Below are 24,080 nucleotides of genomic sequence, written 5' to 3'. Positions count from 1 at the left end.
CATTTCATGGAAAGAATAGAGTGTGGAGCTACATAAATACAAGTTTGAATCTCATAATCTTGCATCCATTCCTGCACATAGCTCTGTGGCATCAGACAATTTACTTTGCATCTGACTATCACTCCTTTTCTTTATTTATGAAATGTAGAAACTACTACTTACCTGGCAGAGTTTTGGGGAAAATAGATGATAGGCAGGTATGGAGCCTGGATATAGAACCACAAAGAACAACAGTTATTAATGATTCAAGCCACCACTTCATACACTCAACCTTCAACATGTATTTATTGATTACCTCTCTGTGGCAGAAATAGAGTGAAGATCCAGGAAGAGTGAAAAAAGAGACAAAAATTGCTGTCTTCAAGAGGTTTATGCCACATCCTTTGAATATTACAGTAAATAAAATCCATCTCCCACTAGTCCACTGAAACTCCTTCAGCAAAGTCACCACTGCCCTATCTATCAAATATGACAGACTCTTTTATTAGATGAACTTCATGTTACACCTAATAACATCATGCAATTACTTTCTTAATGTCTACAGTTCTGCTCTATGATGATTTCCTTCTACTTTCTGAAGAAAATGTACCATCTCTTTTGCAAGTTGTTTCTTCTGGTAACCCTTTGATATTTCCTAGAGTTCAAATATTTTGCCATCTTCCTTTTATTTGCTTTTATGGTCCCTGATCTTTTCACAGTCATTGACTCCTTTAAGAATCTAAAGAAACTCTGTACCCTCTCCCTAGGGGGAAAAATGGATCTTACAAATATACAAAAATTCATAAACATTTTCTGAAGTTTCATAAACTTTCTTCCAACTTCCCAAAGCCTATCATCATTCTCCAATCAAGGGGTTCCTGTGGCTTAACTATTACCCATATGTCAATGAGCCTGGAAACTCTATCTCCCACATAATCCACTTTCCTGAGCAATAGTTAGACTTTCAAACAACTAATTGGACAATTCCACATGAATGTCCTTTAGTCATCTTAAAAGTGCAGAGGGAGTGAGGGGAGGGGAGGGAGCATGGAGGTGGGAAAGATGGTGGAATGAGATGAACATCTTTCCCTATGTACATATATGATTGCATGAATGGTGTGACTCTACATCACGTACAACCAGAGAAATGAAAATTTGTGCTCCATTTGTGTACAATGAATTGAAATGCATTCTGCTGACATGTATAACTAATTAGAACAAATAAAAAAATATCCCACACCAAACTCATTATCTTTCGCCTTAAACCTATTCTCCTCCTGGGAGGCAATATCCTATGAGAAAGAGAACACTAATTTTAAACCAAACAGACCTAGATTTAAATATAACCCTGGAAGCTTCAGTAAGATACTTAACCTCTTTGGGCTTTGATGTTTTCATTTATAGCACAAGAATAATATTATCTCCATTTCCTGCATTGTTGTGAGAAATAAAATAGGTAGAAAAAATACCTCTCCAAGTGCCTATCACAAAGCATATATTCCACAAATATTAATATTACTAAATTTCAAGCTCAGTAAAAGAAACTCTAAGTCGGGCACAGTGAGTAGTGCATACCTGTAATCCCAGCTACTTGGAATGTGTCTCAATGGTAGATAAGGTAGCTTGCCTAGCATGTGCAAGGCTTTGGTCAATTCACAGTTACTACAAAACCAAACAGAAAACAAACAAAAAACTCCATTCATCAAGTGTCTTGAGCCAAAACTTTAGGAATCATCTTCAATTTGTCCCCTTTTCCTCCTCTGTAACCAAATGGATGGCTATGCTGCATTGACTCCCCACCCTTTCCCAGCCCATAGTCCAGGCTCTTGTGTTCTTCCTCATGGAAACTGCAATAGCCTCCTGCCCAGTCTCCTTGATCCAATTGTCCCACACATTCCCAAATCTGTGCTCTATACTATAGATAGATGATCTTCCCAAGACACAAACCTGATAATATCATGACTCTGCTTAAATCTGCCTGCTGCTTCTCATTATTTCTAGTATTACAGGTACCTTACAATGGCATTTAAAAGCTATTTATTATTTCCCACCTTTCAGTTCAATTTCTCAAATGAGTTTTGCATTTTCCAAATCACCCATAGTGCTTTGGATTCTATACTTCTATTCATGCTGCTTCTGTTGCCTGAAATGGCCTCAATTCTACATCTCTCATGGCGTCTAAAACACCTACTCATTGTCAAAGTACAATATTACCTCTACTATGAAGCTATTCCTGAGTCATCCCCCTGCTATATTGTTGATCACTGCCTCCTTTTTTCTCTTACTTTTCTGTGACAGATGATTTCTATCAAAGCAAAGATGAATAATGTGTGGTTCCTGATCTCAAAAAGCTTACAAATGTCATTGAACCAGAAATCATATTATATAATGAGAAATAGGAAAAGGAATTATGAAGCACAAAACATGAGTTGTAAATAACTGCAGCATGGCCTCAGTGGTCCCTTTCTAAAGCCTTCTAGCTCTATTCTACTGCCAACTGTGTGCATTATGTGTGTATTGTTCCTGTTGTTATATAAACATTGTTATAAAACTCATTTAATTTCACACTATTATTATGCTATTTATAAATGAGAAAATTAAAGCATGAAGAGATTAAGTGACTTGCCTAATATGTACCAACTAAAAATACCAGATTCAAGATTCCTCCCCAGCCTATATGGTGTCATTTGTTCCTACGTAACTAGGGTTCAGCCTTTCTAGAATAGCATCAGTAGAGGTGATAGAGGTTTTCACATTAAAAAGACAATCCAGAATTATCTCTTCAAGTCTAGAATGTCTCCTTTAGAATTTGATTTCATGTCATTAATACTTGCAGGGTAAAGGTTCCAAATTGCCAACTTCTTTGGAGCTTTTCTACACTTTCCATCCCTGAGGGACTTGACATTCAGATTGTAACTAGAGACCAGAATCTCCAATAAAGAGAGCTCCCACTTCTTTCTTATTCTTCCTGCCTTATATCTGGCATTTTCTCTGAGAAAAGTATGCAATTTTCCTTCAACATCAAATCTCATCTTGAATCTGATGACTTCATCCATTAACCTATTTTTAGAGCCACAAATTTCCAATATTAAAAAGCAACAACTAGGGTTGGGGTTGTGGCTCAGTGGTATAGTGTCTGCCTAAAACATGTGAGGCACTGGGTTCAATTCTCAGCACCACATAAAAATATAAATGAATAAAATAAAGTTTAAAAATTAAAAAATAAAATAAACAGCAACAATTTAAAATGAGGTATTTTTATTTTCCATACCAATACTGTGTACCCGTCTCCTACTATGGATAGCAAAAAGCAAGCAAATGTGCAGCATGAGGAGTCTGCGGGCGGCAGGGACAATTTCCTGAGAGTCAGTGGTTTTGAGATGTCAGATGATGTTTCCCAGGAAAGTCATGGAATCTCCTTCCGTGGATATCCTTAGCTAAGATATTTTAAGACATTCTCCTTAGTCTTGGATTGAGTATTCATTGATCTGAACAGCTACAGGGTGTCAGATGCATGCTATTTGTGAAGGCCATTAATTGGGACGCTAATTGTAGTAATTGGACAGGAGAGGAAAGAAGTTTGCTCCATGTTACCAAAAGAGAAGAGTACTTGTTAAATTAACAATATTTGTGATTGTGGGGGAAATGCTTAAATTACCTAAACAGAACTCTTTTCAAATATCTCATAAAAATATAATTGCCATTAATTGTGTTCCCAGGTATTACCCAACTGATTTGGAAACATGTCCACAGAAAAATCCTGCACACAAATCCTTTAAAGAAGGTTTATTCATAATCATCAAAAACTGGAAGAAAGCAAAGTGTTCAATCTGTACATGAAAATACTATTCTGGGATAAAAAGACAGGAATGAGCTATTAAGTCATATACACAAAAAGAGAATGCTAAATGAAACAAATCTGTCTGAAAATAATACGTATTATATGATTCCATTTCTATGACATTCTAGAAAAGTTAAAACCATAGAAACAGTAAACTGATCAGTGGTCCTTAGGTATTTGAAGAGGTGAGAGGGTTTAATACATGAAGTACAGGGGACTTTTTTTTAAGAGCAGCAAAATCATTCCAAGGACACTGCCATGAAGTATATACATGACATATGTCATTTATATATAAATAATGTTATGTATACATACACAACACTATATATGCATTTCTCAAAACCCCTAGAACCTTACAGCACAAAGAGAACTCTAAGAGATGAAAATTTTTAAAGAACTCATAGGAGCTCAAAGAATCCCAGGATAGAATTCAGACTGTAGCAAAAAACTATATTACAAATGTATAAAATAACCTCATTGAAAAAGGTGGGGTTGCTGACCTGAATAAACACAGAAATGAGTGGAATCTATAAGACTAAAGGCAAAAGAACTCTACATAAGTATTGTACTCTAGCTGTTAAATCTGTTTCCCATAGGCATTCCTGGTAACAATTCTGAACCCACTATACATGTACACTGACAGTTAACAGTTCTGAACCCAATATGCGTGTAAACTGGAATAGAACAACTAATTACATGGATGACAGAAAATGGGAGCCAAGTTTCTTGCACTGGAGTGCAAGGTTTCAGAAGAGCAGAGGGAGGAGAAAAGCATGGTCCATGTGGTGCTGGATTAGAGCTGGAGAGATCAGCATGAACTCCTGTTTTGCTGACAAAGAGACAGATGGAGACATATATAAATTATTTATAGATATGTACATTGACTTAGGTTAATTTACATTCACATATCTCCTTGCTCTGCAAGTGAAAGAACCTGGAAGCATCAATATTCAAAATGTCCAAGTCTTGATTTCTAATATCATTTTCCATTAAAAGGGCCCATGGCTCCTTGAGAAAGTGGCTGATTCCAGGATTAGATCAGGTAATATACTAGATGATCCTGGAACATCTTGTAGTGCCATTAAGGAAATGCTCATGGAAAACAAAGCACAAAAAACTTTGAGGGTGTGTCAAAAAGAGATGCCAACTAAAAGAAATCCCAATGATCAAAACATGAACAATTTGAACAACAAAATAGTGTTTAATTACAACACAAAATGTAATATATCCACAAGTACATTCTAATAAAAATGGTTGAATACACAAACAAATGGAGCAGAACAGACAAATCTCCCATGCAGAACTGCAAATAATTTATGAAGACACCCTACTCTTAAAAAGATCTGAAACACAACTTCTCACTCATACAATTTGAGTTGCACATAGTGACATCCTTCAAAAGGAAAAGAATAACTTCATAGTGAAAAAATCTGACAAACACTACCTTATCAAGGTGATAAAGGTTAGCAACAATAGTGATAAATCATGTGTAATCGTGATGTGATGTGTTAAGGCGGGTACTTTACTTCTTTATCCCTCCAAATCCCATAACTCCAGTAAATACATGAGAAAAACATCAGGCAAACTCCAACTGAGGGACATTCAACAAAATGCAGTATATGGAATGAAGGGAAGGGAGAGGGATTGGGAAAAGGTAAGACAGTGGAATGAATCTGATGTAACTTTCCTATGTACATATATGGTTATACCACAGTGAATCTCGCAATCGGGTATACCTATAAGAAATTAATTTAAAAAAATAACTATGGGTAAATGGCAGATCAATTGAGGGAAGGGAGCAGGCGGTGCGGAGTGGAAAGGGAAAGGTAAGGTACTGGGGTCTGAAGATATTTTTCATGCTTGTACAAGTATGTCAAAATGGAATTCACTGTCATGTATGAATGAGAGAGAGAGGGAGGGAGGGAGGGAGGGAGGGGGAGAGAGGGGGAAGAGAGAGAGAGAGAAAGAGAGAGAGAGAGAGAAAAGGGGAGGGAGGGAGAAAAAGAAAAAAAAAGAAAAAGAAAGAAAAAAGTGCCTTATGAATACACCTCAAAACTATCAAGGTTACCAAAAACAAAGTCTGTGAAACTGTCACTGCCTGGAAGAGTCTGAGGAGACATTGTGACTAAATATGATGTGGTACTCTGAATCCTGGAATAGAAACAGACAATAATTCAAAGATTAAGAAATATGAATGAAATATCAGCTTTAATTACTACTTTTAAAAATGCATTACCATAAATTAAAAGGATATGCTATTTATAAAAACATTGGATACTTATTTACTGAGCCTATAGTGAAAGTGGCACTGTAGTAGCGCTGGGGACACAAAAGGAAAAAGATACCCTACGGCTCAAATAAAAAGATTCGTGAAAAATAAACGATCATACAAAGACCAGAAGACTGTATTTTCTGGAGGCAGTAAGAGAAGCTCACAGTGGGAGGAATCTATCAAATGGACCAATGAGTTAAGGAATAAAATGAAAAGTCCCGCCTAACCCTGCCTAGGAGCCCTCCTTCCCAAGCCGCAGCTCATCACCGCCCCACATCTGGTCTTCCTTATCGTCAGCCCCGTCTCATCCAATCCGAGGTCGGCTCCCGTAGGCCTACGTGACACGCGTGCGCATCATCGGTTCGACGATCCTTTGCATCGATTCACTCGGAAGCAACTTCGTTTGCCTGGTCGTGACGAAAATAGCCGCTACCCCCATCGCCTTCACAGCCGCCATCTTGACAGCGCGAAGAGTCAGGTTCCGGGAGAGCTGGAGGCGGAGGTGGTGATTGGTACGGATGGTTTCCGCCCGCCTTAGCCCCTCCAAACTCGCCAGTCTTCGGGCCACCGCTCTCGGTATTGCCCCGATCCCCGTAGAACCCCTGTGGTCCTGTCAACCTTTTCCCGATTCCTCCCTCTTTCACGCAGCCCGAGTCTCTGCTTGGAGCTGTTGTCCAACAGCCCTAATCTTGTGTTGAAACACCTGCGTGACCCCGGCGCTCTGAAGGCTGGTCGTCCGCCCCCTCGGGTCGGGTGGGTTTTCCGTCCGCACACGTACACCTGGGGGCTCTTAGAGCCGCGGCCTCCTCTGGTCGGCTGGGCGAGTCCCGCCTCGGGGGTGGGGGCAGCTTAGAGGTAGACCTGTTGTCTGGGAGGGACTCAGCACTCAGTAGTGGACGTTCCCGAGTTGCCTGTCACTAGCCTATTTTGTTTTGTCCTTTCCCAGGAATACCTTGCAAAAGAGAAGATTTTGCGTCTTTCTCCTCCACTGGATATGGCCAATGTGAGTAGTCTAATCAGTGAACTAGTTTGGGAACTTGTCAGGAAACGGAGGGACGGATTTCATTACGAAGGCGTTAGTGTCAGATGTTAATGTATCAAAAATGTCAGGAGAAGTGAGGGCTGTGAAATTCTGTTGTTATACTTTTAAGGTAGTTTGAACATAAATACTCTTTTACATACGTGTGTACTTATATCTCCAGTTTTATTTTTGTTGACAAATTTTTTAAAATCCAATATTTTGAAGACATTTCAGTATTTAGAATCTATATAAAACCCTTTTTATCTCTGGTTAGCTAAACTGAAGGTTTTGTTAACAGTTGCAGTACAGGAAGTGACCTTCCAAATTCTGCAAATTTAAAGCAAAACGTATTCACGGCATATCAGCATTGACTCTTAAGTTCCCAGTGATTACTTACACACATCCAAGGTTGAGGGCATAGCTCAGTTGGGGGAGTGCTTGTCTAGCCTGTGCAAAAAAAAAGAAAAGAAAGAAAAAATTATACATCCTACCTTACCTTAGAGAATTCATATAGTGTGGACATAGACATATGAAAACAGGGACAATGAAAGTAGTACATAATCTCTTTCTAAAACCTTTGAAAAGGTACAATGCAGATTCAGAGTTTTGAGCAGAAGGAAAATTATGGTTTGGGGATTATTGGGAAAAGCATTTAACTTGAGTTTTGAAAGTTGAATGAAATCTGATAATTAAGGTATGGTGGGAAGAACAGGAGTTGTTCAAAGACCACCACTTGTTGCCCCTTTCAAAAATTAAATTATTTCTGCCTGCTGATTACTAGAAGATAAAGTTGAATTCTGAGTTTGGAACCAAATAATAGGGAACCTTGAATGCCAAACTCAGTAATTCAGCCATAATTCTTTACACCATGGTGATTCAATCAGAGCTGTGTGTTAGAAAGGCTAATAAGGCAAGAGCAGAGATACTATTCCTGCAAATAGTAAGTTTGAATGTGTGATTATAGAGTCAAATCATAAGAGTAGTCTACCAGTAGGGGCTTAATTTTAACATGAATTTTTTATTTTTACCAAGCCACAAACTACAGAAAGGGAATGTTGTAAAAGATGTATATTGTACTCTCAAAGGAGGGAAATAAGTTGAAATAGAATAGAATGCTAATATCTGACCTTTATTTTGGCTTACTTGAATGTAAATTAGTTCAGTAGGGTCAGTATTTTAGAAGATGTTTTTATAAGTTATTTGTTAGAATGAAATTCATATTAAAAAATTTTAGTATTCAAATGTGCTTAAAAATTTTGTGTTAATTTATATGCATTATAGACTCTGAATGGATGTTAGTAATGAAGTATGTAGATATATGTGTCTTTGACAGCTAAAATTTATTGAGTCATATAAATGCTTCCGAGTCCAGATAAACTGAATTTATCACTCTGTGGAATATACTTTTTATGGCATTATGCTTTTTATCCTGAAAATTACAGTCTTTTATTAAAATTTCCTATATGGTATGATACTTGTTGAAGAAACACATTATCTACTTTTCTTAAAAACAGAAGAAGCCCAGCATGGTGGCACAGACTTATCATTCCAGTGACTGGAGAGGCTAAGGCAGGAGAATCTCGAGTTCAAAACCAGCCTCAGCAAAAGTGAGGCACTAAGCTGCTCAATGAGACACTGTCTCTAAATAAAATACAAAATAAGGCTGGGGATGTGGCTCAGTGGTCAAGTGCCCCTGATTTCAATCCCCAGTACCCAGAAAACACACACACACATACACACACAGAAGATTCAGCATTCCTAAATTCACATAAGCAAATGGCATTAGTTAGCAGCAAATCACTGTAGATAACAGAAACCTGCTTCTTTTATATCAGAAAGACATATTTCAAGTTTGTCTAGACTCTGAAGCATGGGCATTTATGACTCTTAATATGTATGCTGATTTCCACTAAATAAAGTTTTCAGTTATGGGTTTTTTGTTATTAAAGGGCCAAGTTGTAAATATTTAAGCTTTGTGGGCCATAGACTCTTGGTTACAACTACTTTACTGGGCTACTATGGTGCAAAAGCAGTTGTTCACAATAAATAATTGAATGGGCGTGTATGTGTTAAAATAAAACTTTATTTACCAAATCAATAGGCTATATTTGGGAATAATTTGCCAACTCTGCATTAATTTATTCTGACCCAAGTATTTTGTTGAAAGTGTATGCATAGAAGATATTTGTATTCACCCATTATATTTGATCTCAGTGTCTAGGAAATGAACATAAGACCAGAAAATGTACTATAAAGATGTGCTAAAATGAAGGAAAGTGTACATTGCTATCAAACCAAAAGAAAAGACTGGCATGGGAGATAATTACCACTATTGAATTATTTACTTATTTACTTTGGTACCTGGGATTGAACCCAGGGACACTTAACCACTGAGCCATATCCCCAGCCCTTTTTCATTTTTTATTTTGAGATGGGGCCTTTTTAAGTTGCTGAGCCTAGCTTTGAACTTGCAGTCTTCCTACCTCAGCCTCCCAAACCACTGGGATTACAGGTGTGTACCACTGTTCCTGACACTTTATAGTACTAAAGGAAGAATAGTATTAGAAAGTAAACAGGTTTTGGTCCAAGGAGACGTTTGGAAGGTTCTGTATCTTGATATAAGAATCTTAGTTTCGCTACCTTTAAAGTGTTGTCTTTAAATGAAGTATCTTATAGATTGCTTTCATGTAACAGTCTTGAATTCTGGCCTTTATTAGAAATGACATAAACTTTCACTTGAGTTTTTACTTTTTTTTTTGTCTTAATATTTGTATTGTCAGCCTACAATGAATGGGATATAGAGAGGCTTTCCAAAGAAAAATAGTTTATTTGGTAGTGAGAGAGTGGTTGAAATCTGGAATATACAAACCTTGGCAGACAATGGGAATTCACAGGAAGTCAAGGAATTTTAAAAGTAAAATGAGGAAGTTTCCATAGTTGGTTTCAAATAATTATCCTTGGTTACAAGGATCAGTAACAGGTACTAAGTCCAAGTTTGAATAGGAATTTGCTGAGTGGACAACCTTATAAAGTTTTTTTTATGTGCAAGATTGTGGTGACCTTGTGTAAGATTGTGGTTTGGGCAGTGTTTTGTGATGGTTCCTGTTATCAGGCAAACATGCACAGAGATACCCTCCCCTCCCCCACTATGGTCTTCTGACTTCATTTTATGAGGGTTTGACATAAATGACAGTTTTGATTCTGACAACTGACAGTATTTTATTTTTTAAATTATATTTGATGTTTGTTACATAGTAGGTATTCAATAGAAATGAAATAAATTTTGATTTTAAAAGATATATTGCAGTGTGAAAATTTGCCAGAAATTGTAACATGTATATCTAGAATAAATAGTCTTATTATTCCTGCCATTCTCAGGTGCTCTGTAACAGAGCCAGACTGGTTTCCTATCTCCCAGGATTTTACTCTTTAGTTAAAAGAGTTGTCAATCCAAAAGCCTTTTCAACTGCAGGATCATCAGGTTCAGATGAATCTCATGTGGCCACTGCCCCGCCAGATATATGTAAGTAATATGTTATTTTTGCTTCACTTATAGTCATTTCAAAACATTTTGAGTTGCATTTCCTCTAATATTTCTTTTTCAGATTTAAAAAGTTATATTTATTGCATTTAAAATAAGTCACAGTTCTGGCAATATTAAAAAAATAACGAATACAGATGCTCCTAATCTTATGGTGGGATTACATCCCAGTAAACCCATGATGAATTAAAGACATTAGATATCAAAAATGCATTTAATACACCTAGTTAGCCATACATTGTGTGGTAGAGTATTTGCAGTGACCAAATGGGCTTGACTAGAAACTGTCTCACATCCAGCATTGAAAGAGATATGGAACAGCATGTTTCTAGACAGGAAGAAGATCTAAATTCAAAGTGTGGTTTGTATTTAGTAAAGGAAGCAATTAGGACTGTGAAGAGAGAAACTACAGAGTGGGAGAAAATATTTGCTAACTACTCTTCCAATAGAGTATTAATATCTAGACTATATAAAGAACTCAAGAAAATGTAATACCAAAAAAAATCAAATAACCCAATTAATAAATGTGTAAATTAATTAAACAGATACTTCTCAAAAGAAGAAATACACATGGCCAGCAAATATATGAAAAATGTTCAACATCATTAGCAGTTAGGGAAACACAAATCAGAACTACACTGAAATATTCTCTCACATCTGTCAGAATGCCAGTCATTAAGAATACAAATAATAATGAATACTGGAGAGGATGTGGAGAAAAGGAACCACTTTTACACTGTTGATGGCATTGTGAGTTAGTACAACCATTATGGAAATCAGTATAGAGGTTCCTCAAAAGACCAGACATGGAACCACCATGTGACCCATCTATACCACTCCTCAGTATTTATCCTAAAGAATTAAAGTCATCATATTACAGTGATACATGAATACCCATGTTTATAGCACCAGTTCACATTAGCCAAACTGTGGAACCAGCCAAAATGTCCATCATGAATGAGTGGAGAAAGGAAATGTGGTATATATACACAATGGAGTTCTATTCAGTGGTAAAGAAAAATGATTATGTCATTTGCAGGAAATGGATGGAACTAGAGACCATCATTTTAAGTGTTATAAGCCAATCTAAGAAGCTCAAGAGTTATATGTTTTCTCATATGTGATAGCTAGAGAGAAAAAAAGGAAAACAAAGGTAGGGGGCAGTTGATAATATGCCTTTATCAACTGAAAATCAAAGGGAGATCAGTAGAGGAGAGGAGTGGGAGGCGGGGAAGGAGGAAGAAGTCCTGGAAAATGATATTGGCCAAATTATATCATTATATCGGATGTATATAAAAATATGTAACAACGGATCCCATCATTATGTACAACTGTAATATACCACTTTAAAAAAATGTGGAAAGAGAAAAAAAATACTTTGGTACCTACTGCTTTTACAGATTCACATATAAAGTCAAAAAAATCTAAGTCTGAAACCGTCTGAACTAGTTTCCAAAGTTTATTTCTTGAAGTTTGGTTTGTGTCCTTAGACACACACACGTAGTCCTCCCTGAAACAAATCTTTTGATCTTAAAATATATTACTGCTTCTTGCCGTCCTTTACTAAATTTTTTAAATATAGCTGGCTTCTTTTAAACTGTATATTCAATCAATAATTTATTTGCTGTCTACAAAGTCTGCTTCTATTTTGCACACCACTAAAATATTTTAATCATGTTGCTTTCTTGATAAACTACGATTATTTCTTATTACTCTCAGCTAGAGTTCCCAGACTGTAAGAGTTCAAGTTTTTTTTTTTTTTCAAGTGTTCTGTGGTTAGTTTGAGAAAAAAGCTATATTCATGCCCTGTTTGTGTCCTGAAAGTTTATATTGCACATCAAAATATTAAAGGTCCTTAGAAGCTTCACCTAATGTGTCCTGGAAATATTACACATGGAATTCTTCTTTACTTGAAACACATTAGTATAATGTAATTTAAGTTCATTTGAGTATTCAAAGCCTTCCATCTTGCATTGGTTTTCTTTTAGAACTCTATTTTTGACTGTTCCCAATTTATATCACCGGAAAACTAACCATTTATATATTATAAATGAAAGATTTGCCATTCAGATTATGTAAGGGGTTGGTATCCTGAATATATTTAAATGATTTTTCTAGACAGTAGAAAAAAGACAACCCAGTAGAGAACCAAAAATCAAACAGGACAAGAACATGTCTTTCACAGAAGACAAATCCTAAGTGAGCAGTAAACATGAAAATATGCTCAAATCCTATTAATATAGAACATTTTTTTTTCTAAAGAGAATTTGATACTGATATACCTGATTGAAAACTGATCACATTCAAAGCTTTTATCTTAGAAACTAACCAGTCAATTGTTAGTGACTGTCTAGAGCCTTATTACTCACATGTAATACAAGTAATATAGTCTGTTGTGTAGTATTTGTATCCATATTAATTCAGGTAACTGAAAAACAGAATCATGTCACATAATGCTGGATTTTTTTGCCCAGTCCATTAATGTTTTGTGCCACTAGGGAATGGCAGCTGAATGCTCCTCCCTAAGGAAGACCGTTTTTAAATTTGGTGTCCTTCCTTTTAGGTCTTTTTCTCATCATTTTAAAAATATGAATATAAGGACATCAAATAAATGTTATTACGCATGCTATTCTTTGACCTAACATTTCTTTTAAAGCAGTATGTCCTGGACATCATTCTGTGTTGGTACATGAAGGTTTACTTGTATTCTTTTTAAAGACTATCAAACATCATATGTATTGATTAGAGTACTTAAAGATTCAATAATCTTTCCCCTAATACTGGACTTGCCTATGACTCAAAGCATGGTCATGTTCAAGTCATTAATAAACACGTCTACTTTCTTTTTGGTGAAGTTCCTTCTGTGAGCCAGGAACTGATGACATGATGATTGTTGGTTCACATCCTTGACTATTTTAAGTGTTCTGCTGAATTTAAGTGTTCAGCTACTTACTTTAATTAGTATTTTGGAAACAACATGAAACTAATTTATATTCATACAAGAAAGCAGATCTCAGATATGTATTTGTAGACAAAAAACACAGTAGTAAGAGCATTGTTTCACTCTGCAAATGTTCTTGACTATTAAGGAGAAAATTATGCGTTTTGTTGCTCTTCTTTAGGCTCTCGAACAGTGTGGCCTGATGAAACTATGGGACCATTTGGACCTCAGGATCAGAGATTCCAGCTTCCTGGGAACATAGGTTTTGATTGTCACCTCAATGGGACTGCATCACAGAAGAAAAATCAGGTTCATAAAACTTTGCCTGATGTTCTAGCAGAACCTTTATCAACTGAAAGACATGAATTTGTGATGGCACAATATGTGAATGAATTTCAGGTAAATTGCTAACATAGCTATGTTTTTCTAAATATTAATGCAATACTTTTTCTTAATCCAAGTATGCCATTTTCGTTGAAAAAGTTTTTAAAAAAACCTTGATGCTAGTATATACAAAAGCAACATAAACAGTCTTTAAAAAAAAAAATGACTATACAATGTTTGCAATAATTTTTTTATGTAATTTTAGGCTACAGTCTGTTTTAGGTAATTAAGTCTTCAAAAATATGTTTTAATAACTATTCCAAATATAGATGATTTAATTATGTCTGTATCACTGAAAATTTAGGTTACCTGTTTTTCACTTTTTTAAAAATGACAATTATAATCTGAATATGCACTTAATTCTAACCAACTTTATGCTTCACTAGCCACTTTTAAAAACTTAAAATTTTGAGGTCTCTGAAATTGCTTAGATATACAAATTAGAAAGGAAGCATATAAGTTTTTTGTATGTGTGTTTAAATGATTTCTGAGGGGTTTTGAGGTTTTTTTGTTTGTTTTAGTTTTATTTAAATACTTTAAACTGACATTTCATCATTGCTCATTCAAGGGACAGTAACATGCAATTCAGCCCCTAACATTTTATCATTTTTCACATTTCCACATCATTTCAGGCAGAATGTTTGATCAAAGCCGTATTATCAGGAACAGCAATTCCGGTTATATGTTATGTTATGACTTAACATCAGATTACCTGACATTGGAACACAGTTGAACTCCCCTGTCTTTGTATTTGTATCTCCTAATTCCTTCTCAATCTTCTTGGTTCCTTGTTCCTCCTCTCCCTACCAATTAAATATTTCCCATAGTTTCTGTCACATAATAGCTTGACTTTCTCCACAGATTAGGTTTTTATAATCTCTAACTCAGTATTTCTATTTCTTACATTTCTGACTCTGCATTTCCATTTACCTACCAAACGTCTTTATTTGAATGTCTCACAAGTTCCCAGATGAAATAAGAAAGGCATATTTTATTTTAAATGAAAGTGTATTGTGGTTGAAGTACAGAGAAAGAGAAAATAGTGGGAAATAAGACAAAAAAGTTAAGAAATCAAATTTGTAAAAGGTCAGTCAGGCTACATTAGGAAATAAAGAAGTCCTTTTTTCTCTCATAACCTGTTCCTATAACCAGTACTATAAATAGTATAACCACATTCCCTGTGTATCAAGATAAAAATTACAGCACAAAACTTGACTCCCCTTCTCAGTCATTTCTCCATAAATAGTATCAAAATCACATCTTCCTATGAAGTTGTTCTTCTCAGTTTTCTGCTCAGAGTCTGTATTGCCTCTGAGAATCCAGGTAAGATAATTCTAGTTTCATAAGTTGACTCTACCACTTAATTTTTTGACCTTCAGAAAATTACTTAACCTTTTTGAGCCTTTGTTTCTTTATATGAAAAAAGGAAACAATAATAATATTCAGTTCACAAAATTGCTGTGAGAATTAAATGTGAAAATTTTAAAGCACTTAAATCCATTAAGTGATCAATGAATGTTGATTGTTAACTGATCTTTTACCTGTTCCTCATTACCATACATCCTCCACACTAATACTAACTTTTTATATTTGATATTACTATTTCTCATTGCATATAGACAAAAGTCAAAATTTCTTAATGTAGTGTAAAAGACCTTTCACAATTTTGATTTCTTACCTTTCCCATCTCATTTCCCACTACTTCCTCTTTACACTCTAAGCATAACATACTTCCTTTTTTTCTTTTTAAAAATACCAATCTCTTTCATTATTGTATACCATTATATATAATTATTTCTTGCTGGACTATTTTTCCTTCTAATTTCATAACCTTTACTTTCCCTATTCCTTACCTACTAAACACACGTTAGTTAATATGTACCTCAAATATGACTTTCAATCTTTATCTGATTTTCTCCCAGCAAAGCAAGTTTCTTCCTTAACTTTGTCTCAGAAGACTTTCTTTCTAATCCTGTAGCACTTTTCATATTAAGGTGCATTTATTTTTTATGTTTATTTTTCTTTTACTAGGTCTGATATATCAGTGTGAAGACTGGATTTTTTTAAAAAATTAACCTTTATAGTGCCTGCTGCTGTCAAGGGCTAGATGTATTCAATTGAATAAAGACCTCTAAGCCCTTCCTATGGAAATGACTGTATTATTTAATCATGTTACTTTTTAGTTAGTGTTATTATCCCAATTTTGTAGGTTATAGAACAAAAGAAAATATAATTAGATATAATCACAAGATATCATAAGAGAACATTTTAAGGTGTAGGCATGGCATTTTAGTTTTTTGATCAAATTCTCTTTATACCAAATTCTAGAATATCAATATATTTATGTTGTATTTTATTCAGAATTTCAAAGGTCCAGATCATAGATTCATCTTGGAGGAAAATTTTTTGAGCGTATAAAAAATTATTACCAACTAAGTGTGGTAGCATAGCCTGTAATCCCAACTATTGAGAAGGCTGTGGCAAGAGGATAACTAGTATAAGGTCAGGCTGGGCAACTTGGCAAGACCCTGTCTCAAAATAAAAAGAACTATGTAGCTCAATAGTGATGTGCCCACCCCTAGATTCCATTCCCAGTACTCCCACCCCACCAAAAAAGTTACCTTCCAGTAAAGAATTATTTTTAAAAACTTTCAAACCAAATAAGTTCTTAACAGATATATCATTGTATTTGAACTTCAGATTTTACCTGTAATCCTTGTTCCCCATAGAGTAATGATGGACCTGTTGAACAAGAAGTTAACAGTGCAGAAACTTATTTTGAAAGTGCCAGAGTAGAGTGTGCAATCCAGACATGTCCAGAATTGCTGCGAAGAGGTATGTGACACCTTTATGCATTGAAACACTAACACACTTAAGATAATATTACTAATTTTGTAACGCACCGAATAATATACTCTAAAGGAACTGTAATGCTCTGTGTTAATAGTTAGTGTGTCTGACTGGAAATGATTGCATATCTGAGATAAAAGCTTTCAAATGTCCTCTGAAATCAGATGTCATGTTTCATTAAATAGGAATAATAAAAATTATAATGATATTTTACCCAAAACTTAATCATTTCTACTCCTGCATGATTATTATATCAATAATTTCATGAACTAATACATAAGAGACAAATCTACATAATAAATTTATTTGAAAATTTTATTAATGACAATAGCATGTACTCCTACTTACCCTCTAGAATTGTTGGCAGTAATATTTGTTTGTCCAACAAAGGTAGAAGTGAACTAAGACTAGTAAGTTCACTTTATTCTTTTCAAAAATAAATTCTATTTGTAAAAGTAACTTAGTAAAAATAATTTAACTTAAGCATAATTTTTCTAAGGAAGTGTTATTTTTATGAACTATATCTTTTTTAAAAGCAAATTTTTTTCTTCTTGGAATTTTTATTCTTATTTGTAGATTTTGAGTCACTATTTCCAGAAGTAGCTAATAGCAAACTAATGATTCTGACTGTAACACAGAAAACTAAGAATGATATGACTGTTTGGAGTGAAGAGGTAGAACTTGAAAGAGAAATGCTCTTAGAAAAGGTAATTTTCTCAATTACTAACAATTTAATTTCATGGTCTTACGTAAATACCATTAAAACGCTGTTTTAAAATGTCTTTTCCAGCCTTTGTTCATTCTGTGAAACATTTCTGTCGCCCTAACTTAACCTGGATCTTAACATTCTTTTTATCAGTCTGGGAAGTGATGAGTGGTAACTTCAAGTCTAGTAATTTAAAACTATGTAATTATTTGTCTTAAGAGTTTTATACTGTATTTTATCAAGTTGTCTACAAGACAGACAAGAATATTCCTCTGCTTTTACAACAGGTTAAGAATAACTCACTTGCTCACCTTAGCTAATGTGAGTTGAAATATCTTCTCTACCAAGTCCCATGCATCATGTCAGGAATTATTTTATCTTTAGGGTTGGATATATGGCTCTTTTAATTTGTAATAATATATTACCATTTACATACTCAACACTATTTTATGACGATAACTTCATACTTAAATGTCCCACATGGAACCTTCTAATAAATTTCATTTAGTCTTTAACAAAAAGACTGCTCATACTAATCTGAGCATTAGTATTCTGAGCATACTAATCATGTACTAATTAACAACAGAAAAGTTATAGAGAGGCATAGGGCATTGTCTTTGATTTTAAGAAGATCTGAATTTAAAAAGTTGGAGTTTAAAAGGCAATAACTAGCAATAAACATTTATTTACATATTAAGGTAGTGCTTAGTAAATATATGCTTATCATCACTGTTATTGAGCTGTCAGAGATCTCTTAGATGTGCATTGCATTAATAGTCCCAATTTTTGAACAGTTAAAGTTATAAAACTAATTTTTCATACTCCAGTGTAGTTCTAAATTAGTTTTCTATAACAAATTGGAGGGTTTTGAAATGGCATCGTTCATCTTTAAATTTATAATTTATGACTAAGAACTGTCTCATTTTCTATGAAAGAAATGGTTTTGATTGTTATATGTTAGTGATTATTTTGGAAGCACACCTTGCTTACTTTCTAAGTAGATATTTTATGGTTTAAGCCTGTTCTTATTTTTTTCCAGCAGATGTCAGTGTTTGCTGTTGATGGATAAAAATGTTAAGAGAAAAACTGATTCTTGTGATAATGTGGAATTCTCTTATTAATCCTTGTGAATATTTGATTGCATTGTTTTACTGTCCTTTGTAGCTTTTAGTCATGGAACATCTGTTGAATTGAAATATATTCTAATGACTTTATTTTTAAGAATTTTGAAGATTAGTGGAATGCATCAATAAATTCAAGTATGGAAGATAAGCTAGAAAAATACAATGTTAGTTTAATGTTTATCATTAATTTACAAGTATATATTCAGTAGGAAAATACGGTAACTTAGGTGATATACCTGTCTAGTAGAGACAAACTTTTTGTGTAAAGGGTGTCAAAAGACAAAATTACAACATAGTTTTATAAAAAAGAAAAACTTTTGACATTAAATTTAACAGTTTACTTGAGCAAAGAAGATTTAGGAATAGTGCAGCCTTCAGAATTAGACGTTCAGAGAGCTTCTGCTTGCATGGCAGGGTGTATTTATAGACAGAAAATAGAAGTAAGATCCAAATACAGCTTATGACAGCTCTGAGTCTTATTTGAACATGGTTGGCAGCCTGTGATTGGCTGATACTCAGCTCTTTGTTACCAAGTATACTCCTAATTTAGGCTTTCAGTTTATGTACTGAGTTTGGTTTTAGTATGTTAAATTGGAACTTAAGGCATGGAGGTAGCCTCAACCATTTAACAGTTTAAAGACCAAACTGACTTTCTTATTCTATAAACTAGAACAAGGGTCCCAATGAGCTGAGCAGAGGAGTTTGGCTATGTCGACAGAAAAGGACTGAATAAAATAGAAACTGAGAACAAGAGAAACAGATTGCTCCTTTCAAAGTTATTTTCCCTGTAGGGTTAAGACAGGGGACTGTCTTATGTTGGCTCATATAAACAAGGCCTCTTAAGATTGGTTGTTGTATAGCTCCTGGCTTTTTTTAAAAACTGGCCTGTTTTAAAGTTAGTTTGGTGACTGATTATGTGACCCCTGACTTGAGTAACTCCATTCTGGTTTGGTCTGATCTACTGGTGTCTAGTACTAAAACAGAGGCCTCCTATAAACTTAATTCATAAGGGCCAGATAGTAAAAGTAGTAGTCTTCTATTATCCACAGGGGATAAGATCCAGTCCCCCAGTAGGTACCTAGAATTGTGGATAGTGAAACCCTACATATATTATGTTTTTTTTTCCTAGACATACATACATATCTATGATAAATTAGGCACAGTAAGAGATTAATAATAATAGTTGATAAAAAGTAAAATAATTAAAATAGTATATTATTGCAATAAAAGTTATGGGAATGTGGTCTCAAAATGTCATTTTCACTTTTTCACTTACAAGAAGCTTCTCTTTCACGTATTCTAATTGTAAGCATCACTATTCTTGCATCTTGGGAACATTTTTAAGTAAAATAACAGTTACTTGTACACAATCACTTGTGATACCTTGTGATATCAAAATAGCTACTCAGTTAATAACACATGGGTAGTGTACACAGTGGCTATGCTGGACAAAAGGCTAATTCACATTCCAGGCATGATGGGAATTTTATCACACTACTAAGAATGGCATGCAATTTAAAACTTACTGTTTCTAGAATTTTTCCACTCAATATTTTTGGAGGGTGCTTGACTGCAGGTAACTGAATCTACAGAAAGTAAATCCTCCTATGGGGAGACTACTGTTTTGTAGGCATTGTCAGTCATTGAATCTCAACAACTCAGCTCTACCCTCATGTTAAAGCAACCTTAAACAAATGTATGATTACACAAATGGTATGCCTCTACTTCATGTCCAAACAGAGAAACAAGGTGCATCCCATTTGTTTACAATAAAAATAAATTAAAAAAAAAAAAACAGTATATAAATAAATGGATGTGCCTGTGTTCCCATAGAACTTTTTATGGAAACACATATCGGGCAGGATTTACTATAGAGCTTTAGCTAGCCTGTTAGATTTACAATATACCTACATTCCTAAGTCTTAGGCTTTTGAATATTTCAGCTGAAGACCAGAGATGCTCAGTGGGGTCTCTTCATTCTGGGTGATCAAGAAATCCAGATTTCTTAGGTGAATTCATATTTTATGCATGACGCCTGGTATCACCATTCAGTTCTGAACCCCACAGCTAACAGCCTCTGCTGTGCCTCAAAGAATCTTGCCTTCAGCCCTTTGCTAAGGAACCAGGGTGAATTGCCATGTAGACAACTCAGGAAAAAAAACAAGAAACAAAATAGTCCCTAGACAGAAAGCTAGAACAATTATGGAAATTACTTAATTTGTTTTCCTCCTTTCAACAGCTGCAGTCTTACATGTCTGTTATTCAGGGTCTAAAAGTAGTTGTCTTCTGTAGTTTTAGCACTGTTTGGTACTTGTTCCTCTGTTAGCTATAAGTGGGAACTATGCCCTTGTTTTTGAACATTTATGATTTTTTTCAACATTGTAATCTAGGCTTAATATTCATTATCATATTTTCACTACTTACATTTTTTTATAAAGTTAATGTAGACATTATAGAAATTAGGCTGATAAGGCCAAAATTTTGATAAAGGGATATGTAGTGGTTATACTACAATATTCAGAAGATATACAGGGTGTATCATGAAAAATAAGTATCCCATTTACCCTTCTACCCCATCTATCAAGTTCATTTATTTTATGTACCTTTTCAGAAGTATTTCATGACTGTTTAGATGGAGATACATGTTGAAAGACACACAAACAAGTAATGTTTTTAAATAACTTTTATTCAAACTAATGAATGGTTCAGATTTTTTCGTTATATTTTATTTTCCTTTCCATTCCTATTTGTAATCTCCTTATTGATATAAGATGGCAACTCTGTAATTTATCACAAATTTGGGAATTAATAGTACAGAACTGATTAGACATATTTCATAAAGTTGGAAATAAAGTAGAAGAAAAATACAGAATTAGGTTTCAAAAGAAATAAAACTATTGTATTAACCATTAATCTTTTGAAATGGTGAAAATATTATGACATTTTAATCTTACTGAGCTCTCTATACAAAGAAGATGATACACATTAAAAAAATTTGTTAAAATATAAGACAGTCTTTGGTGAAGACTATGTTGAAAATAGTCTTTGTATGTTTCTCTCTGCAGTTCATTAATGGTGCTAAGGAAATCTGCTATGCTCTTCGAGCTGAAGGCTATTGGGCTGACTTTATTGACCCATCATCTGGTTTGGCAGTGAGTAATTAATTACATTTTGAATGCCATATTATATGAAGTAAGATGATTTTTATTACAAAATAATTTATAACTATATGCTTGGTAAATATAGATGGTTTTAAACTTTAAAAATCTTACAATTTTACCCAAAGAAATTCTACTGTGAGTGAATTGCTCACAGAGAGACCTCTTAACACTAACAGTTCAGTTTCTTCACAGTTTAATTTTTCATAAAAAATGAAGACAGTTATTAATTTTCACCCTTACTAGCATATGATTTGGTTTATATTGAATTGGTACGTTTAGAGTTTATAAGCTAAAAATTAGAAATTAATATTGTCTGGTCTAATTTCTATAAGGAAGAAATGATTATTTTTAGATGCAAAGAAAATAAAGATATTTTTAAATATCCAGAGAAGTAACTTTTTGGAAATTGATATTCATAAAGTTATGCTATTTCTAATCTCTTTATTGCTGTAAGATGGCAGCTCTATAATTTATATATATATATAAGATGGCAACTCTATAATTTGATATAACTGACCCACAACTGTGGTCTCATTTTAAATTCTGAATATACCTTTCATTTATGAATGGCGACAAAATCATTTTTTGAATCTTAGAATATGTAATGCTGCTTCTCAAAGTCAAAGATGTAATATAGACTAGAAATAGAAAAGTTTGATCTGGGCTTTAAAGCAAAGTTTGATCTGGGCTTCAGTTTTCTTGAAAATGATGAAGGTAAATCAGATGATTCTTGAAGTTTATTTCATCTTTAAAGTTTGTGTAATTGATTCTAAGTAACATGAAATTTGCTTAGATCATTCATTTCACACTTTCATAGTACACAGGTATTAGGGAAGTGGGTGTTAGGACAGTTTAGGTATTGCATATGACCTTTTTATTTCTTGTTTGATTTTGTAACTATTTGGAGTGTTAAAATAAATGTTCATATTTGCATAAAAATTATTACTATAATGTCTTTCTTCCTAATGAAAATATGACTTCATTTTTTATTTCCTCTAGTTTTTTGGACCATATACAAACAGCACTCTTTTTGAAACAGATGAACGCTATCGATATTTAGGATTTACTGTTGATGATCTTGGCTGCTGTAAAGTGATCCGTCATAGTCTCTGGGGTACCCATGTGGTTGTAGGAAGTATCTTCACTAATGCAACACCAGATAGCCATATTATGAAGAAACTAAGTGGAAACTAGCAATAATGTCATTTTATTTGCTGTACTATTTGTATGTAATTGGTTGAACAATATAAACTGTCAAAGACTACAGTTTTGGAAATATACTTATTTCCAGGTATTTATTTCAACATTTATGGATTTACAACACTGGCAAGTGATTTGGGATTTTAAGATCACAAATGTTAATTATTACATTGTCTTTGAATACATGTGGAGCACTTCTACATTGTACAAATATGGTAGTTAACACATGATCAGGGTACGATTGATCTCTTATTATTAATTCTCCCCTTTATTGAAAAAGCCTTAGTTTTAATTATTTTTTCCAAAAATCATATATTTGGTTATGATAGCATGTTCTTCTATTGCAATATTTTAAAATTTTGTTCTTAAAAGATTTTAAAGAAGCTACAATATTAATTTTTCAGTTGTCTTTAATAATACAAATGAGAATTCTACATCCATTGTAGATTTTTTCTAATTTTCTTTTCTCTTTATTTGTTAAACATTCTAGAACCAATCTAAGTATTACTTTGAAACAACATATGGGTAGGAAAAAGAATAAAGATAATACATCTTTACCTTTTATAAAAAGCTTATGAATCTCATTCTTATACACACTGAAAAAAATTCTTAACTCCTGAGTTGAGCCAAATAAATATATTTTATTTTCAGATAAAGCTATGCCTCAGCTGCTGAATCACATTTCTTCAGCTTCATTACTTTACGGGAAGTGCCTTCTTTGTAACAGATCTTGTTTTGCAGCATTATAAACTTTAAAGAAATCATTTTTCATTTGTGAGGCTTTTGCCAATAGAAATAGACAAATACCAGGGGAAAAAACAACTTCTACCAACTGAAGTAATCGAACTTCATTTTTTTCTTCATCTTTTGTTTTTGTAATTAAATTCCTGTTTTTAAAAGGATTACATGGAGATCACCAACTTTTTAATCACAGTTTGATTTAAAACTCTTCACTTAGTTAACATGTAGCTTTAATAACTATTGTCCACAATTGAAACAGTAAAAGCTACAGTTTGTATTCATTATGGGAAAAAAATGTAGTGATTCCCATAACATTTGG

At 34.0% G+C, this 24,080-nt stretch overlaps 1 protein-coding gene across 2 annotated transcripts; it reads left to right on the top strand.

Moving 5' to 3' along the window:
- Positions 1-6,511: 6,511 nt before the first annotated feature.
- Mmadhc (metabolism of cobalamin associated D) lies at positions 6,512-23,680 on the top strand. 2 transcript variants are annotated; one of them, XM_047544698.1, is made up of 8 exons: positions 6,512-6,604; positions 7,039-7,095; positions 10,492-10,636; positions 13,777-13,994; positions 16,709-16,814; positions 17,406-17,536; positions 21,725-21,811; positions 22,820-23,680. In XM_047544698.1, exons 2-8 carry the CDS (start codon positions 7,087-7,089, stop codon positions 23,012-23,014), a joined length of 891 nt encoding a protein of 296 aa, XP_047400654.1. In that variant the 5' UTR covers positions 6,512-6,604; positions 7,039-7,086; the 3' UTR covers positions 23,015-23,680. The 2 variants fall into 2 exon arrangements, with proteins under 2 accessions (XP_047400654.1, XP_047400653.1); XM_047544697.1 differs by having other exon boundaries at positions 6,513-6,668.
- Positions 23,681-24,080: the final 400 nt, after the last annotated feature.

The sequence above is a fragment of the Sciurus carolinensis genome, chromosome 3 (genome assembly GCF_902686445.1).
Source record: "Sciurus carolinensis chromosome 3, mSciCar1.2, whole genome shotgun sequence".
Lineage (NCBI taxonomy): Eukaryota > Metazoa > Chordata > Mammalia > Rodentia > Sciuridae > Sciurus > Sciurus carolinensis.
The sequence above is the reverse complement of the archived record's forward strand: the minus strand, read 5'-3'. Positions and strand labels throughout refer to the sequence as shown.

Coding starts and splice junctions, on each gene's coding strand:
- Mmadhc (XM_047544698.1), top strand. Junction 13,995..16,708: donor AATATGTGAATGAATTTCAG/GTAAATTGCTAA, acceptor TGTTCCCCATAG/AGTAATGATGGACCTGTTGA. Junction 16,815..17,405: donor TCCAGAATTGCTGCGAAGAG/GTATGTGACACC, acceptor TCTTATTTGTAG/ATTTTGAGTCACTATTTCCA.